The sequence below is a fragment of the Marmota flaviventris genome, chromosome 6 (assembly GCF_047511675.1).
Source record: "Marmota flaviventris isolate mMarFla1 chromosome 6, mMarFla1.hap1, whole genome shotgun sequence".
Classification (NCBI taxonomy): Eukaryota; Metazoa; Chordata; class Mammalia; order Rodentia; family Sciuridae; genus Marmota; species Marmota flaviventris.
The window spans coordinates 53,003,199-53,020,118 of record NC_092503.1 but is presented as its reverse complement, the minus strand read 5'-3'; the positions used below and the strand labels follow the sequence as shown (position 1 = coordinate 53,020,118).

The 16,920-nt window shown below is 35.6% G+C and overlaps 1 protein-coding gene across 10 annotated transcripts in view; it reads right to left on the bottom strand.

Moving 5' to 3' along the window:
- Cdk19 (cyclin dependent kinase 19) overlaps window positions 1-16,920 on the bottom strand; it is a 163,820-nt gene that overhangs the window by 12,219 nt on the left and 134,681 nt on the right. For 8 of the 10 annotated variants that reach the window (XM_071613130.1, XM_071613127.1, XM_071613124.1 and 5 more), the window contains 5 exons: window positions 16,225-16,282; window positions 10,297-10,428; window positions 5,807-5,950; window positions 5,390-5,459; window positions 345-417 (listed from right to left, as the gene is read on the bottom strand). In XM_071613130.1, coding sequence (XP_071469231.1) covers window positions 345-417; window positions 5,390-5,459; window positions 5,807-5,950; window positions 10,297-10,428; window positions 16,225-16,282 — 477 coding nt within the window. The remainder of the gene's footprint in view (window positions 1-344; window positions 418-5,389; window positions 5,460-5,806; window positions 5,951-10,296; window positions 10,429-16,224; window positions 16,283-16,920) is intronic. The other 2 variants (XM_071613125.1, XM_027928264.2) reach the window with 1 other exon arrangement.

The following is a 16,920-nucleotide window of genomic DNA, read 5'->3' as shown; positions in this document are numbered from 1 at the left end:
AATCAATGTCCAGACTTTCGTAGTAAATGTGTAACAGGATTACATAAAATGTATTTTGTATAGCCCACTGCATAATCAGTATACTATACACCTATTTATGTGAACTTGGCAGAAATCATCAGCATTAAAGCACCTTTAAAATTCTTTTTTATGCTGATAAATCATTTTAAAAATTAAGGCTAGAAGGGTGACATTTCCAGAGAAAAATATTTAATTTTGCCTCAGCATCATCCTCCAATTTCTTTTGTTTCAAAAGAAGAAATAGCTGGGATAGTTCCACAGTAAACAAGATGAGATGAAAACTGTGTTAAGATCAGATTTCAGTCTGGGAGAGAAGCACCTACCAAGAGGAACACTTTGCTGTCAGGCTTGACCTTGTGTTTCTCCATGTATTTTATGAGGCTACTGTTGGCATACCTGCAAGCACACAGACAGTCACATATCAATGAGAACACTCACACAATTTACATTTTTTAATGAAAAGCTCTAAGACTGGTTTTCTTAGAAGGTATATTAAGTTTAAAGCATTGCTTTTGCTGATTAAAAACAAACACATTACCAAATATTGGCAAATGTGTTAAGAAAGAGAAATTGTTATATATCATATTTGAGATTTTTATATTGGAAAATAGTTACATGTCAACTATTAGAAAAAATTAATATGTAATATGACCTATCAATTCCATTTCTACGTACATACCTGAGTCTAAGTGATGCTTGTGTATATGCATATCAAAGTACATGAATAAGAGTCAGCTTTTATTTTTCCTCTGAGGTACTGGGGATAAACCCAAATCCTCTACACTGAACTACATCCTCAGCTCTTTTTATTTATTGAGACATGGTTTCATCAAGTTGCCCAGGCTGCCTCAAACTTGCAACCCTCCAGCCTCAGCCTCCAGAGCAGTTGAGATTATAGAAGTGCACTACCACACCCAGCTTCTTATCAACATTTTTGTAGCAGCAAAAATAACTATAAAAAACAAATGTCCATCAACTGAAAAAAAACTAGGTAAATTGTTAAAATGTCACAGAATACAATGCTATACATAAATGTATGTATGTATATGAATGCATATGGTTGGGTAGGAAAAACAGCATGTTGCTGAAGAAAATACATAGATAAACCAGGTGTGGTGGCACACGTCTGTAATCCCAGAGGCTCAGGAGACTGAGGCAGGAGGATCACAAGTTCAAAGCCAGTCTTGGCAATTAGCAAGAACCTAAGCAAGACCCTGTCTCAAAATGAAAAATAAAAAGCAGGAGGCTGTGGTTGTGGCTCAGTGATAGACCACTTGTCTAGCATGTGCAAGGCACTGGGTTCGATCCTGAGCATCACATAAATAAATAAAATAAAGGTATAAAAAATGTTGTATCTTAAAAAGGCGGGGAGATGGGGATGAGGCTCAGTGGTTAAGCGCTCCAGATTCAATCCCTGGTACCAAAAATAAATAAATAAATAAAAAGAAAGAAAAAAAATACATAAATGATTCTAGATACTAGTACTAGTTATATAAATTTCAAAGACATATTAAACTGAACAAAAATTTTTAGAGATACATACATGGAAGAATAAAACTATGATAAAAATGTGGAATGATAAACAAATTCAGAGCATTCAGTCTTCTCTGGTAGAGATAAAAAAGAAGGGAGGATACTCAGGGTACTTCAATAATCTTAGCAATGCTTTATTTCTTAGGTTGAGAGGTGAGTGGGGGAAATTCATTTGATTATTCTAAACATACTATGTATATATTTCATCATATATTTTCTTTCGTACATATGAAATATTTTGAATTAGAAAGGTCTAAAAATAGGTAAAAAATAGTCATGGTAAAAGAAAATATATAAAAATATAAAGAAAAAACTTCAATTCACTCATATCAAGCCATTCAGTGAGAAAGAACCACTGTCAAAGTTTTGATAATTTTTCTTTGGCTTCTTTTTCCTATGTACATGTATATATGTATGTGTGTATATACATATATGATTCAAATATACATGTGTGTATATATATAATATATAATATATATATATATATATACACACACACACATGATTCAAGCACAGCAGGACTTTTTCTTTGTTTTTATAGAATTGGAAACATAGTACATACTATGTTATCATGAGTTTTTTAAATTTCATATTGCTTCACAAACAGTTTGCTTTGTTAAATGCTCTTCAAACACATTCTTTTGAGTAGCTGAATATCTCCTATTGGTATGAAGCTGTTTCATAGTAGCTACAAGTACATGGCCAGGAAACAATACTATAGCTGATGAGAATCAGGCCAGGTGCTGGCCCAGTTATTTATCTAATTGAATTTATCCTTTAAAATTTCTCTCCTCTTAATTCTGGTTATTATAAACACTATTGTTTTAGGTAGAACTTTTCATTTTATCTTTAATGCTAAGTTAACTGTTAAGTGCCTTCATTAATTTTCTCCATCTTTTATATTATTAAATATCTTCAATTACTGAAACCACTTTCATTCAATATTCATTTGACAACTAATTAATGAGCATATACTATGTGCCAGGCCCTGAGGATACATAAAATGATATATAAAATAGAGATGATCCATACTATCTAGATGAAAAGACAGGATTCAAAAGCTAACCGTAGCACACATTGATGAATGCTAAAAGCAGCAGCACAGCATGCAATAGGAATGCAAGGAGACCAACCTAATTTAGACCTGAAAGGTTAGGGGAGGCAAAATCCAAAGGATAAGTCGAAACAATAAGTAAGAGTTAATCTGCCCGGCACAGTGGTGCACACCTGCATTCCCAGCAGCTCAGGAGGCTGAGGCAGGAGGATGGCAAATTCAAAGCCAGCCTCAGCAAAAATGAAGCACTAAGCAACTCATGGAGACCTTGTCTCTAAATAAAATACAAAATAGGGCTAGAAATGTGGCTCAGTGGTCGAGCACCCTTGAGTTCGATCCCCCCTCCACTGCAAAAAAAGAGTTAATGTGATAAAAGGGGTGAGAGGAAAAGGATGTCCTAAAGAGGAAAGAGCACATTTTAAAATTCAGAGGTCAAAAAGAAAGCTCAGAATACTTAAAAGAAATTCATGATGTTTTGGCTAAAGAATCCGAGAACGGTTAAGAAAGGAACCCAGAGATGCCAAAAGCATCCTAAACCATATTAAGGAACTGAAAGCAATGGTAAATTAAGTGCACCTAGAAAAAGTGACATGATCAAATTTGCTTCTGACAATGACTATAGTGTAGACAGAGAATTGGAATAGAGTAGAAGTAGAAAAATCACTAAGTAGGCTGGCCACTGCAGGAGTCCAGAAAAGATGATGTTGGGGGCCAAAACTATAACAGTGGCAGGGTGAATGGAGAGAAACAGAAACATTCAAAGGATCCCTAGGATTATATTTGCTAATCAACTGGATGCAGGGTATGAATGGAAGATAGTGAGAGATAGAAGGATCAGGAGGAACTCACAGGCTTGAACAATTAAGTCAATCATGGAGCCAGTTCCTATGGCAGGAAATAGCCTGGAGCAGTCTTGGAGAATAGATGATGAGTTCTATTTTGGACACTTAACGCTTAACAGAACTTTGAAGTTGGGATTCCATAAAGCATTTTATTCTCTTTTTTTTTTTGGTTCCGGGGATTGAACTCAGGGGCACTCAGCCACTGAGCCACATCCCCAGCCCTATTTTATATTTTATTTAGAGACAGAGTTTCACTGAGTTTTTAGTGCCTCCCAGTTGCTGAGGCTGGCTTTGAACTTGTGATTCTCCCGTCTTAGCCTCCAGAGCCAGTGGGATTATAGGCATGTGCCACCATGCCCAGATATAAAGCATTTTAATAAATAGACTTGAAATATGGAAAAGAGATCTGAGTGGGATATACAGGCTGAACAAACCTAACATAAAAACCTGAAACTTAAAATGCTCCAAAATCTGAAAAAAATCCAAAATCAAAAAAACTGTGTCCCTAAGAACTTATAAGAGATACTTAAGCTGTATAAATTCAGAGTTACCAACACAACTGATGATAAACTGTGGCCACTGAAATTCTGGAGTCTGGGGAAAATATCTAGAGTAAGAAGGGAGCCTAAACAGAATCTTAGTACTAGGGCTATCTTAAGGCAAAGGACCCTAACAAGGACTCTGCGAAAGAGGGACTGGAAATGATCAATGCCATTCTCTACTTCCCTTTATTATGCTTTCATTCCTACAAGTCATCCTGTCCTGAAATTTTCCTGGCAAGCTGCCCAAAGAGAACCCCTTCTACTGTTTTCTCTAGGTGTGCATATTTAGAACAAACTCCTTTCATGCCTTTGCTGTCCCTTCAAGTCTACTCAATATACATGTCTTCACCAGTGTGTTTTACTTGTGTCCTGGGCAACATGTTCTTCCTTCTGCTATTCCTCCTGGTTTCCTGGTTCAGCATTTCAGTCACCAGTTATTACTCAAAGATTAAATTACACATGTGGCTTTGAACTAAGATTTTTATCATGCTAAAACAGAATAGATAAACTATCTACTGACCCTGAAATTTTTAAAAGCTTAAAAATATAATAGTCGAAACTAGACATATATATTAGCAGCATTTAAAGCATCCCTTAAATCACAAGTATAGGTACCTACCTGACACACACAAGGCCCTACGTTCAATTCCCAAGGCGGGGGGTGGGGGGGTGGGGGGTGGGGGTGGGGGGAGGAGGAGGAGGAGGAGGAGGAAGGGGGGAGGAGGAGGAGGAGGGGAGAGGAGGAAGAGGAGGAGGGGAGAGGAGGAAGAGGAGGAGGGGAGAGGAGGAGGAGGAGAGGGGAGGAGGAGGGGGGAGAGGGGAGGAGGGAGGGGGAGAGGGGAAGGGGAGAGGGAGGGAGATGGGGGAGGGAGAGGGAGGGAGATGGGGGGGAGAGGGAGGGGGATGGGGAAGGGGGAGGGGGAGAATAAGAATACTAAAAGTGCCTGGCTTAAATAATAATCTACATCTGTGTTTTTTTAAAGATTAAATTTTCCTATTGGAGTTGCTACCTATAATTAACATGTTACGATCTGAATGTTTGTGGCCCCCTCCCCAAACTCATATTGAAACCTAATCTCCAATGCAATAATATTGAAAGGTGGTACCTTCAGAAGGTGCTTAGGTCATGGAAGATTCTGCCTTTATGAAAGGCATATTGCCTCATAGAAGAGGCTTCATCCCCTTTTACCCTCCCATCATTGAGGATTCAACCACAAGACACCATCCTGGAAGCTGAGAACAGTCCTTGACAGACATGCAATGTGCCAGCACCTTGATCTCAGACTTCCCAGCCACCCAACTATAAGAAAATAAATTTCTATTGTTTATGAATTACCTAAGCTAAATATTTTTTTTTCTAGCAGCACAGATGGACTACAACAATATGAATTACTTACGTTGTTCTTCTAAAGTCTTTTTGAAGTGTAGGGTATTCTGGCATCTTTCTAATATCTTCCCAGTCTTTATCTTACAAAAAAAATTGAATATTGTTATGAAAAATAATGTTAATTTTACTCAAAATATAATTGGTTTAGTTTTAAAATATACATAAAACACACTTTATCTTTTGAAATATGACTCAAAATACTTTTTGCGGGGGTACTTGGGCACTATTCGACCACTGAGGCACATCACCAGCCTTTTTTGTTTTTTATTTAGAGACAGGGTCTCACTGAGTTGCTTAGTGCCTCACTGTTGTTGAGGCTGGCTTTGAACTCACAATCCTCCTGCTTTAGCCTCTGGAGCCGGTGGGATTACAGACATAGGCCACTGCACCCAGCTCAAAATACTATTTGAAAAAGAAAACAAATTACCTGCAGGAAATCCCATGACACTAAATATCCGATCAAGTTGATCATGATGAAAGGGATTGCTTGTTTTAATATCTTCCTGACGACAGTGAAAAATAGGTTCTGAAGTCAACAATTCAGCAAATATGCAACCTATTGCCCATATATCTATGAAGAAAAAAAATCAAGTTTTTATACAAATGTATTACATTTCCTTAGTTACAATTCCTGGATATAATTCTAACACACACATAAGAATACTTTTCAATAAAGCAATGTACAAAGAACAGCAAGTGTAGAAGAGAATATATACAGTATATATGTGACACGAAATAGCTGTATCATGTAACAGATTGGAAGCTAAATAAAGAACATTTACTTATAAGTTTCCTAAAAAATAAACTTAGAAAGAAATTAAATTTGGCAAGCAATAAATTTTAAGATTTACACAAAAATCTTCCTAGCCACTATTAATAATTTAATTATTGAAGCATTCATTGATAACCTAATACCAGGCACAATACTCAGATCTGACAGAGTCAAACACAATCATTCAATATGGTGATGTAATTCTTTTAATGCTATAAATGTGTAATGAATATGTCTAGACAGACAGCAAAAGGATTTGGAAAAACCCAACTTTTATCTGAAAGATTACTAGCCTCAGTTCTTTTCCCAACAAATTACAAGGTTTATGAGCTGATAAATAATACAAGCATGACTAGGACATGGTGGTACATGCCTGCGATCTCAGCAATTTGGGAGGCAGAAGCAGGAGGATTTTAAGTGGCCTCAGCAATTTAGTGAGAACCTGTCTCAAAATAAAAAATAAAAAGGGCTGGGGATGTAACTCAGTGGTAGAGTACCCCTGGGTTCAATCCAGGGGTACTCTACCACTGAAAAAACAGTGGTACTGAAAAAACAAAACACCACAAAACCAGCAATATATGTGTGTGTGTGTGTGTGTGTGTATGTATTGTAGGATACAACTAGAGATACAGCTTATCTTAATAGGTCTGCTCTGATGCTATCCCACCCCCATCCTTAGGACAGAGTTAGGAAGCTTTAAAGGTTTTATAAGGGGCTAGGAATGTAGCTTAGAAGTAGGGAGTTTGTGCAGCATGATCAAGGACCTGGATTTGGTCCTCAGCACCATAAAAATTTTTTTTTTTAAGTTTTATTAACTAAAGTCACCAATTATAGATTATTCAATTGGGCTTTATATATTGAATGATTAGAATTTATATTCTGGGACTAAAATATTTAAAATGCTTTGCCAAATGTGTAAGTGAATTAATTTTTGTGAGATGTGTATCCACATTTGTCCCTTTAAATAAATGCCATTTAGTTATGTATTTTTAAAACAGATAATAATGCTAGGAATATGGTATAGTAAAAAAAGTACAGTGTTTAGTAGCCTATCAAATGTGAGAATCACATTCTGTAGATAAACTAGAGTTAAATAATATTCATTAGCTAAAATAATTGTCAGTATGATATTTTGTAAAAAGAGAAAATGCCAAGTGCAAAAAAACCATATAGTAATGCCTCTTTTATCTGATCCCATTCAGGAATGGTTTCCTTCCAGCTAAGTTAGCCTTCTGGATAATGGGAACATATCCCTTCAATAACCATTTTTTATTATACCATTACGTGCCATCATAAGGGATATAAAATATAATTTAATCCTCCTTAATGATGCAGCCAAGGTCATCAACATCATAAACATTCATCACACACGGTAGAGTAATAATACTGTTGAGTGTCTACTTTTTAATTCTTTTCTCTCTCCCACATCATGTTGGCTATCATTCTTGTCCCTGATGGTCCCATCTCTCTTCCTCCTGGATGCCTTTATCATACAGTCAACTGGGATGACTACTATATTGTTGTTGTTCATGTGTCTATCATGACCACGGTTTGTCTTTTATTCAAAACAGAACCCTGTATCTATACTTCCCCACAAACTGCTAAAATAAGGAATATCAAGTAGTGCTAAATTTTACTACAATTTCTGCCTCATATTAGCCTATAATTTTAAGTAGTTATCTGGCTCCTACATCAATCATCTCTGCCTCCCCCTCAGATCTCTTTCCTCAATCAATGGTTGTTCTCCTGATGCTTGTCCCCAATACACTGCCACTCCCCTCCCCACTAAATGTCATTCCATAAAACTCCACTGTTATCAAATCATCAAAATCTTTTTCCTATGCTCTGAATATACATACTCATTTCTGACATGGACTGGTATGGAGAAGAATGAGAATGAGTGATTATGTATGTGCTTATATACATATGCTATGAATATCTTTCAAGGCCAAAGATAATTGATTCAGGGAATTATTCTTTTCTCTGTCTTAACATCCTAACTCCTATTGAGAATGAATAATTAGGACTTTACTAAAATTAGAAACTAGTAATTATGTTTTTATCTTTAAATGGTAAATCTCATTTAGTGAGCAAGTAAGTTGCAAGCTTAAAATTCAATTTTAGTTCTCCTTACTGAGGAAATAAGAAATATACTTGGTTTTCAATTATACCCAATTCCCTTTATCTCCAAAAACTATTTTTATTTTAACAGAAGAAAATTTAATCAGAAAATAATTATAAAACTGTATTTTTCAAAGTATGGACTCTCAAAGTATGTGGGTCACACATACTGTGTGAACTGTGTGAAAAGTACATGTTAAAAATGGGTCTTACCATGAGTTGAGAATGAAACTGACTTTAGTGGAGCATCACTTAGCTTAACAAAAGGTATTGGCTGAATATGCCTTTTCTTAGAGAAAACACTCTCTTTTAGATATAGACTGTACTGGTAGTAGGTGAGGGCTACAGGCATATGGACGTCTATGGGTACTACATCCTCTAGGTTATCCAACATCAGCCTGATTGTTCCAAGGCACCACCTGTTTCTTCCAACATTCTAACATTCTCTTTGGCTTATTTTTACTCACTCTCTTCCTATCCTCTGGTAGCTTCTGAGATTGCCTAAGGGATCTAACTGCTTCCAATAGTTGATAAGAAGAGACCTAAATAACAAAAAGTAAACATCATTCTAAAAAAAGTCTCAAAAATACAGTGCTACATTAAAAGTCATTTGTTGACATTTGTTGGGCCACTCCATCCCTTCCATTTTTGTCTGTAGTTCTTTCTTTACCCTCTACAGACAGCTGCCACTTTCCTCCATGGATCATATGGCCAATTGTGAGAATAAGGGCCTTATATCATCTCACATTCCTCTACTGCCAAACAAATACTGGTTTCCTCACAGCTCTGAGGCTACTCAGAGGCTTTACCATTAATTTAACAGAAGCATTTGACAGTATTTATGAGATATTTACAATATTACAGTTCTATGCTAGAGTATCAGTATCTGAGGAACATATAAACATATTCTAGGTGTTTGACTTTTACAGAAATCAGACCTCCTGATGAACGAGGACATTAATTTGTGTTTGCTTTTTTACCCATGAGCAGGCTAGGTATCAGTCTAATTTGTCCAAATGTGAGAACTTCCTTTGCAGTTCTTTGGGTGCCACCAGGTTTTCATAAGCAAGGATTGTGCTTCTTGTCAATTTTTAACATTATAATTTTAGTATCCTTGTTAAATATGACTCAACAAAAATAATTAAAGGTAGTCCAAACTGATATGAGCCTAACACCAATAAGCAGATAATCCAAATTAAGAAAGAAAATTTAAAGGAATACACTTGGGAAATGTAGGCAATTTATAGAAATAGACCTTCTACCAGCTATTATTTATTCACTCACTATGCTTCTTTTATTATCTCCAGATTTGAGGATGGCTCTCTCCAGCTGACTCTCAACCAACAGAGGGGATATTCTGAGGACACTGTAGTGACCAGGTAGCAAAATCTCTGAAGCCTCTGTTATAAAGCAGACTTAAGTCCCAGTGAGTGTGTTTATGACGGGGTTTCTTACTCAGTGCCCCAACCACCCTGTAGCGAGATAGCAAGCTGCTGAGCACAGTTAATCTTGCTCAACTAACTAGATTATATTTCCTACCTTGAAGGAGAAACTGCATTCTGATAACGAATGATAAAAGAGAAAGATAAGACATATAGTTCTTGCTAGAAAATATGGTGACTAACTTTCCCCCAAGTAAGAGTTCTTGCCAACACTGTATTACTCCTGCTTTTATATTTTTCTTTCTGTGAGAAAAACGATCCTAAACTTCTCTCTAGTTCTTCTGGTCAATAGTTAGGTGAGAATAAAATAAAATTTGCATGTTCTTATTTTCATAGCAACCTAATAGGATCAGATACCTCTATTCTCTAAAAGAAAATGCTTTCTTCTTTAAAAATGACCATATTCTCCTATTCAGTTCTAAAATCCAAATCTACTTGAATGTAAAATCCAGGAACATAGAAGATATCAGGATTTTAACAGAAAGATATAAGGTAGTTTTTACCACGTACTTTCATTATTATACCATTTGGTATTTATGAAAGCTCGATGCCAAGATAGCAAATCATGTTAGACCAACTTACCAATGGCCTTTGTATAATGCCTCGCACCAAGCAAAAGTTCTGGAGCCCGATACCAAAATGTCACAACTACTGGATCCAAATCTGCTAGTGGCTTTAGAGGAGAATTGAATAATCTGGCAAAACCCATGTCAGCTAAAAAATAAAATAAATTAATATAAAACTCAGTTTGACATGCTATTAGAACCATGCAAGGTTGATAAAATGGTCACTAACCTTATGAAGCAATGCTTTTCCTCTGGAAAAAAATCACAGGTCTATGCCAAGCACTAAATGGGAATCACTTCATTTATCTTTAGTATCCCCCCTGGATGTAGATATTACCATGGTGTCCATTTTACTGCTGAAGAAACTGAGGCCTAAAGACTTGCCCCAAGCATCACTGAGCTAAGTTTAGTCAGAATTAAAATTCAGGTCTGACTTCAAATTTCTGGCTCTCAGAAACAATTATAATAATAATCTTAAATGTTTCTATTTAATATATAGAATAGTCTGAGAGTCTCCATGATCAGTCATGACTTCTATATACCTATATATCAAAGAACTGATTCTTACTTAGCTTAGTATGTTCTGCAGAAGCTCCTACATGCTCACATGAGCTGATTTATACATATCACTTCCTAACTCTACATTAGGTGACAGAATATTGGTAACTTGGATTTGGCTATGACAGGATATTTACATTATGGAAAGTAGCAAGTGTCACAAACTGAGATGGGAAATAGTCACTAATTGAAGGGTAACCAAAATATCACATGTGTTTCCAAGAGTATGCATAGAACATATAAGATATAATTTGTTATAATTCACATTTAACAAAGGCCTACCAAAGCTAACTGATCTAAATATTAGGGGTATATAAAACTGAGTTATTAGTAAAATATGTTATTAGTAAAAGAATATTTATAACCATGATAAGGTTCCAGAGATCAATTTTCTTAAGATTTCATAAATAACAAATACCTGTGTCTAAAAACACTTTACAGTTTACAACTGGCTTTTATGTGCATCATATACCACCTCATTTAATCCTTTTTTTTTTTTTTTTTGGTGGGGGGTGGACCATAGATTGAACTCAGGTGCACTCAACCACTGAGCCACATCCCCAGCCCTATTTTGTATTTTATTTAGAGACAGGGTCTCACTGAGTTGCGTAACGCCTTGCCATTGCTGAGGCTGGCTTTGAACTCACGATCCTCCTGCCTCAGCTTTCCAAGCCACTGGGATTACAGGCATGGGCCACCACACCTGGCTTCATTTAATCATAATGAGACACTGGTATAGTAAGTATTTTGCTCCCCACTTCTGAGATGAATAATCTAAGGCCCAAAGCAAGTTAAATGACTTTCCCAGGTTCACAGAGATAGTAAATAAAGATCTTCACTACTGAAAAACCCATGTTGTAATTTAGGAGCTACTTATTTTTTCTCTTCTTTTTGCAGTGCTGGGAATCGAATCCAGGGGCTTGCATATGCTAGGCAAGCTCTCTACCACTGAGCTACATTCCTAGCCCTTTTTGTATTTTGAAATGGCATCTAAGTTGCCCATGCTGGGCCCAAACTTTTGAACCTCCTACCTTAGCTTCCTAGATAGCTGGAATTACAGGTGTGTGACACTCTGCTCAGCTATTATCTACATTCTCATACACTAATCTGACATCCATAAATTATACATATGATAAATGCAAACCACAGAGACAAAGTCCCAAGAATGATAAACCTCTATGACTTGAAATATATAATAATCAATATATTTTGAGTACATAAGGGGCCTCAATATAAAATGTACAAACATACATAAAAGTTTCAACTATAGAGTATCATTTAATCTGAAATTAATGTATGATAATTTACACTGAAATCTTGATTTACTGTGATTTTATTTCCTTAGAGTTTGAATAAAATTTACAAGAACTTTCAGAGAATGCTTTTGGAGTATCCAGGTCTTTAAAAACAAAGCTATCCAAGGAAGCCTGTGCTGGTGCCTGCAGTTGTTGAACTAAATTTTCCTACAGCAAATAAAAATATTCAAGCATTTTACTAATATTACACCTATTATTCTACAATATTACACAATATTCAAAGCACTGTTTTATATATTTAATAGGTGTTATTGTTGATGGTAAGTATGTCATCACACAGATGAAAATGATTATATATGATAAATCAGATTAAACAATCAGATGCCGATTACTGTTGATGACAAAGTATGATGGAATGCTGTTTTATCCTTTGAAAAGCATTTTAAAGTAAAGGCTAAAGTCATCATTTCTCCTCTTATTTTCTACCTCCTTAGTTTTGTCTAAGTTTCATCTAATCACTGTCAGATTAAGTCAAGGCCAGAATGATACAATAGTCTTAATAATTCCTGCCTATTATATTAACTTCAAAGGAGCTTCAAACCATTTTTCAAATAATTACTAATTTAAACAAAAGATAACTAACTAAGTAACCATTACAACAACAGCTGGTTTAATTGAATTCTTCAATTAAACAGACAGGAGTAGCAGAATTCTGGTGTGGGTATTACTTAAGCAGTGTCAAATGAAAGAAAATTAGCAAAAAAATAAAATAAAATAAAAATCAGATATACCATCCAAAGAGTTTACATAACAAAATATATGGAGTAAATAAAATTAGCAAAGGGTTCTAAGAACTGTGAGAATAAAGGAAATTGTTACTGCTTTCTACTAGGTGCTAAATCCCTTGTGGGGAGGGTCTCTTCCAAGGTGTCATGTGGAACAGTGCTTAATAAACACTGGTGAAAGTGGACTAAATTTAAACTGTATCTTGAGCTGGATCCTGAAGGAAAAATCTTTTTAAATAGCAAAAAGGAAGGTAATACACATTTTGGCCTAGAAGTCTTTGGGTTGCTGGGGAAGAGAAGATTCAGATATAGGAAAGGGCATAAAATATTTTCCTTTCAACCAGGCATATTTTTCTTTTATGAGCCCCAAACAGAACTGTATTAAAACATTAATCACAGGCAATAGCATTATTTTTTTTTTCTTTTCCTGCAGTGCTAGGAACTGAAATCCAGGACCTTGCACATGCTAGGCAAGTACTTTACCATACCAATCCCTTCTCATTTTATTTTCAGAGAAGGTCTCCCTAAGTTGCTCAGGCTGGCCTGGAATTTGTGAACTTCCTGGGATGACAGGTATACACCATAACACCCAGAAGCCACTAGTGATTTTTTAAAACTAATGTGCAGACTGGGGATGTAGTTTATTGGTAGAGTATTTCCCTGGGATGTGGGAGGCCCTGGGTTGGCTTCCCAGCACTAACAACATCAACATGACATCAAAACAAAATTTATGCCAGATGCAGTGGCACAGTCCTCTAATCCCAGTGATTCACAGGCCAAGGCACGAGGATCCCAAGTTCAAGGTCATCCTTGAACTTATTGAGACCTTCAACACCTTAGCAAGACTTTGTCTCAAAAAATAAAAAGGACTGAGAAAGTAGCTCAGTGGTAACATGCCCCTGAATTCAATCTGCAGTACCAAAATAAATTTTAAAAAGACAGTAATTTAGTCAACTAGACCTTTATTATTTCTTACTTTCAATCCTGATTTTATCCCTAATCTTGGCTAAAATTCAATCCTAAAACTTTTAACATTAAGGTTATTAATTACCAACCAGACGATGGATTTTATGTTAAGGAGTAGTAAGAAGACATTAGATTTGGGTGACTGGGATATAGTAAATGACACAAACAAGAGAGAGTATAAGAAAATGATGATGAAGTTGGTTTGGAACAATGGAGTATAGACTGCCAGGAGGACAGCCAAATAGAAAGAAAAGAATTCAGCTAGGGTGACAGAATAGAATCTAACACCCAGATCTTAAAATCATTTTCATAGAATCAAGATTTTGAAATCAAATTTATCAATTCCCTAAAGAAGTAACTGTAGAAGGAGACCATGTTCCAAACCAATACTTAGGGTATCTTAAAATAACACGTAAACTGGAGTAAGAGGCATTAATGAATGAAATGCAGAAGTAAAAAAAAGTGGCAGACAGAAAAATAGAATTATATGATGCCATATAGACCAAGGAAAAAGACAGTCTCAAGACCAGACAGGCCAGAGGAACAAATGGTTTATTGTAGTAAAGAAGAACAGGAGTAAGGCAGGACACTGGGTTTGGTAAGCTAGGGGTCACAGATGTCCTTTTATAAAGCAGTTTTGATCAAGAGATAAATTAGATGCCAGACTATAACAAATTAGGGTAAGTGGAATCCAAAAGTGAACATCAAGGATGTTCCAGAAGTATAGGAATAAGAGTGGAATAAAAATAGAACAAATGTTAAAGAAAACAACATGGATACAAGACTTATTTTAAAATCAGGAAAAGGACTATGAACGTTTGAAGGAAAGAAGAAACTTGAGAAGGGGAAAATGATAATACTATCATATAAGAATCTTAGGCAGGGCAGGGTGATATTTAGAAGATAGGAAAGGAACTAGTAAGTTCGACTTTGGAAGGGAAGAGTAACTCTATCTGAGACTGTTTCATAGGCAGAGTTGTGTTGACAAAAAGTGGAAGTGAGCGAGGTCACACAACCAACTCCGACATTAACAGATGTTTGTTTGTTGTTAGCCATGTAGTCTCAGGACTAGGAACCCAAGTCCTATCTTTGAAAGACTAAATAAGCTACTAACTGTCTAAATCCAGCTTTCCTTATCTACATTATAAATGAAATAACATTGAAGGCACCTACCACACTGTACAGTACAGTTTATTTTACTGTCTCTCACAGGGAGGGACAATCCCTTTTACTCTTTCACCTGTACCTTGTAAAATGTAGGTACTTTAAAAATGCCTATAAGAAAAAGAGTGTGAGTATAAAACACAAATAAGTGAGGAGGAGTAGAAAAGGGAGGGGGAAAGATAAGAGGTATAGCAGCCCCAGGTAATTAATTAACATTAATACTTTTTTGAATAAAGCTGAATGCAAACTCAGAGTAGAATTTTAATGAAAGCGAAGTTGGTTTAGAGCTTCTTCAGAAATAGGTTAGGAAAGTAATGGAAGAAGTCGAAAACTAAGCAGCAGGACAGACTCAGGTGAAGCAGGAAAGCATGAGTTTGTTTTAGGTCAACTTAGCACCTTCTCTAGCAGAGTATATTCTAATAGCAAAGAAAGTAGGCTGATAAAACAAATTTAAAGTCCTTTTAAAAAGCACTGGACATGGGCTGGACTTGAGCTCAGTGGTAGAGTGCTTGTCTAGCACATATGAGGCACTGGATTCGATCCTTAGCAACACATAAAAATCAAGAAAGAAAGAAGGTATTTATCCATCTATAACTAAAAAATTTTTTTAAAAATTGAACATCCAATAAACATAATTTCTATGAAAATAAATTAGACAAAGCATTTCTTAGCTCATTTTTTAGGTATAAATAATGTTAATTTCTTTTAGACCCTTCAAGTAAGTATGAAAGGCTATAAACATATATTTATTGGGAAAAAATGTCAGTCCCTGGCACAGGATATGCAGGCCAAGAGTGGGGGAGTGAGGAAAACATGTGAGGGTCTCTAAGTCAAGGGGGATATATTCAGGGAAAGGACATTTGGTAAGGTTAAGGAAAAAAAACGAGATTTATGGGATTATGTTTAGGGTAACTCTGCAGGACAGTGGTAGTAAGTAACATAAACACATGCTTGGGACATTGTATGGGAGTGAATGTCTTCGTGGGCTTCCTTGTCAATTCCCAGTGATTTTTCAACTTAGAATTACAGGATCTTATTGCGGGGGAGGGGTTGAGGTTTTATAGACTATACACCTACATTTTTCAACATCTTTTCTAAAAATAATGTGCAGAAGTTATTTTAAAATTAACTTCTTAAATAAGAGTATTAAATAGGGAAACCGTCTTTGAAGGAATTTCAGCTTCTTAATAAATTATTTAAGGAGTAATTACCTACCTATTTTGACTCTCCCTCTCTCGGGACCTTCTCCCATTACTAGGATATTTGCTGGTTTCTAGAAATAAAAATAGAGCATTCAAATTACTGTTTATTCCTTTGACATGCTCTAAAATGGAAAAACTTCTTATAATATGAAAATAGCATTTGTGCATTTTCATCAAAACTAAACTTAAAATCAAATAGCAAGCACCTTCTACATAGTTAAAGCACTCAACACACTTGAAGTTAGCACTAACTTTACATAAACATCCTTGCCATGGAAACATAACTTATTTTCAAAATTATGCCATTCAAATAATTACAAAACAATTAAAGTTATTGTTTATAATCATCTCACACAAAAAAATAGTAATAACAATTTTAAAACCTGCATAAGTTATATAAACTGATTATTGCCCAGAACAAAGAGTTTGCATGGATGAAAATTTTTTATATAAAAATTTCAAACCACAATAAAATTGCCTTCACTTAAATAAATCAAATGGAACATTCTTTGCTAAATATTCCTAACCTGCCATAGGAAAACATGACCAACATTTAACAGACTCCATTAAAATTCATATGTACATGCAAAAGTAAGAAACTCCAAATATAATTTCAAAATGTAGAAAAGTAAAAACCAAGGTTAATACAGAGCTATATAAAGAAAATGAGTAGGCGGTAAATGTATCTACCATCTTTTAAGCTATCTTT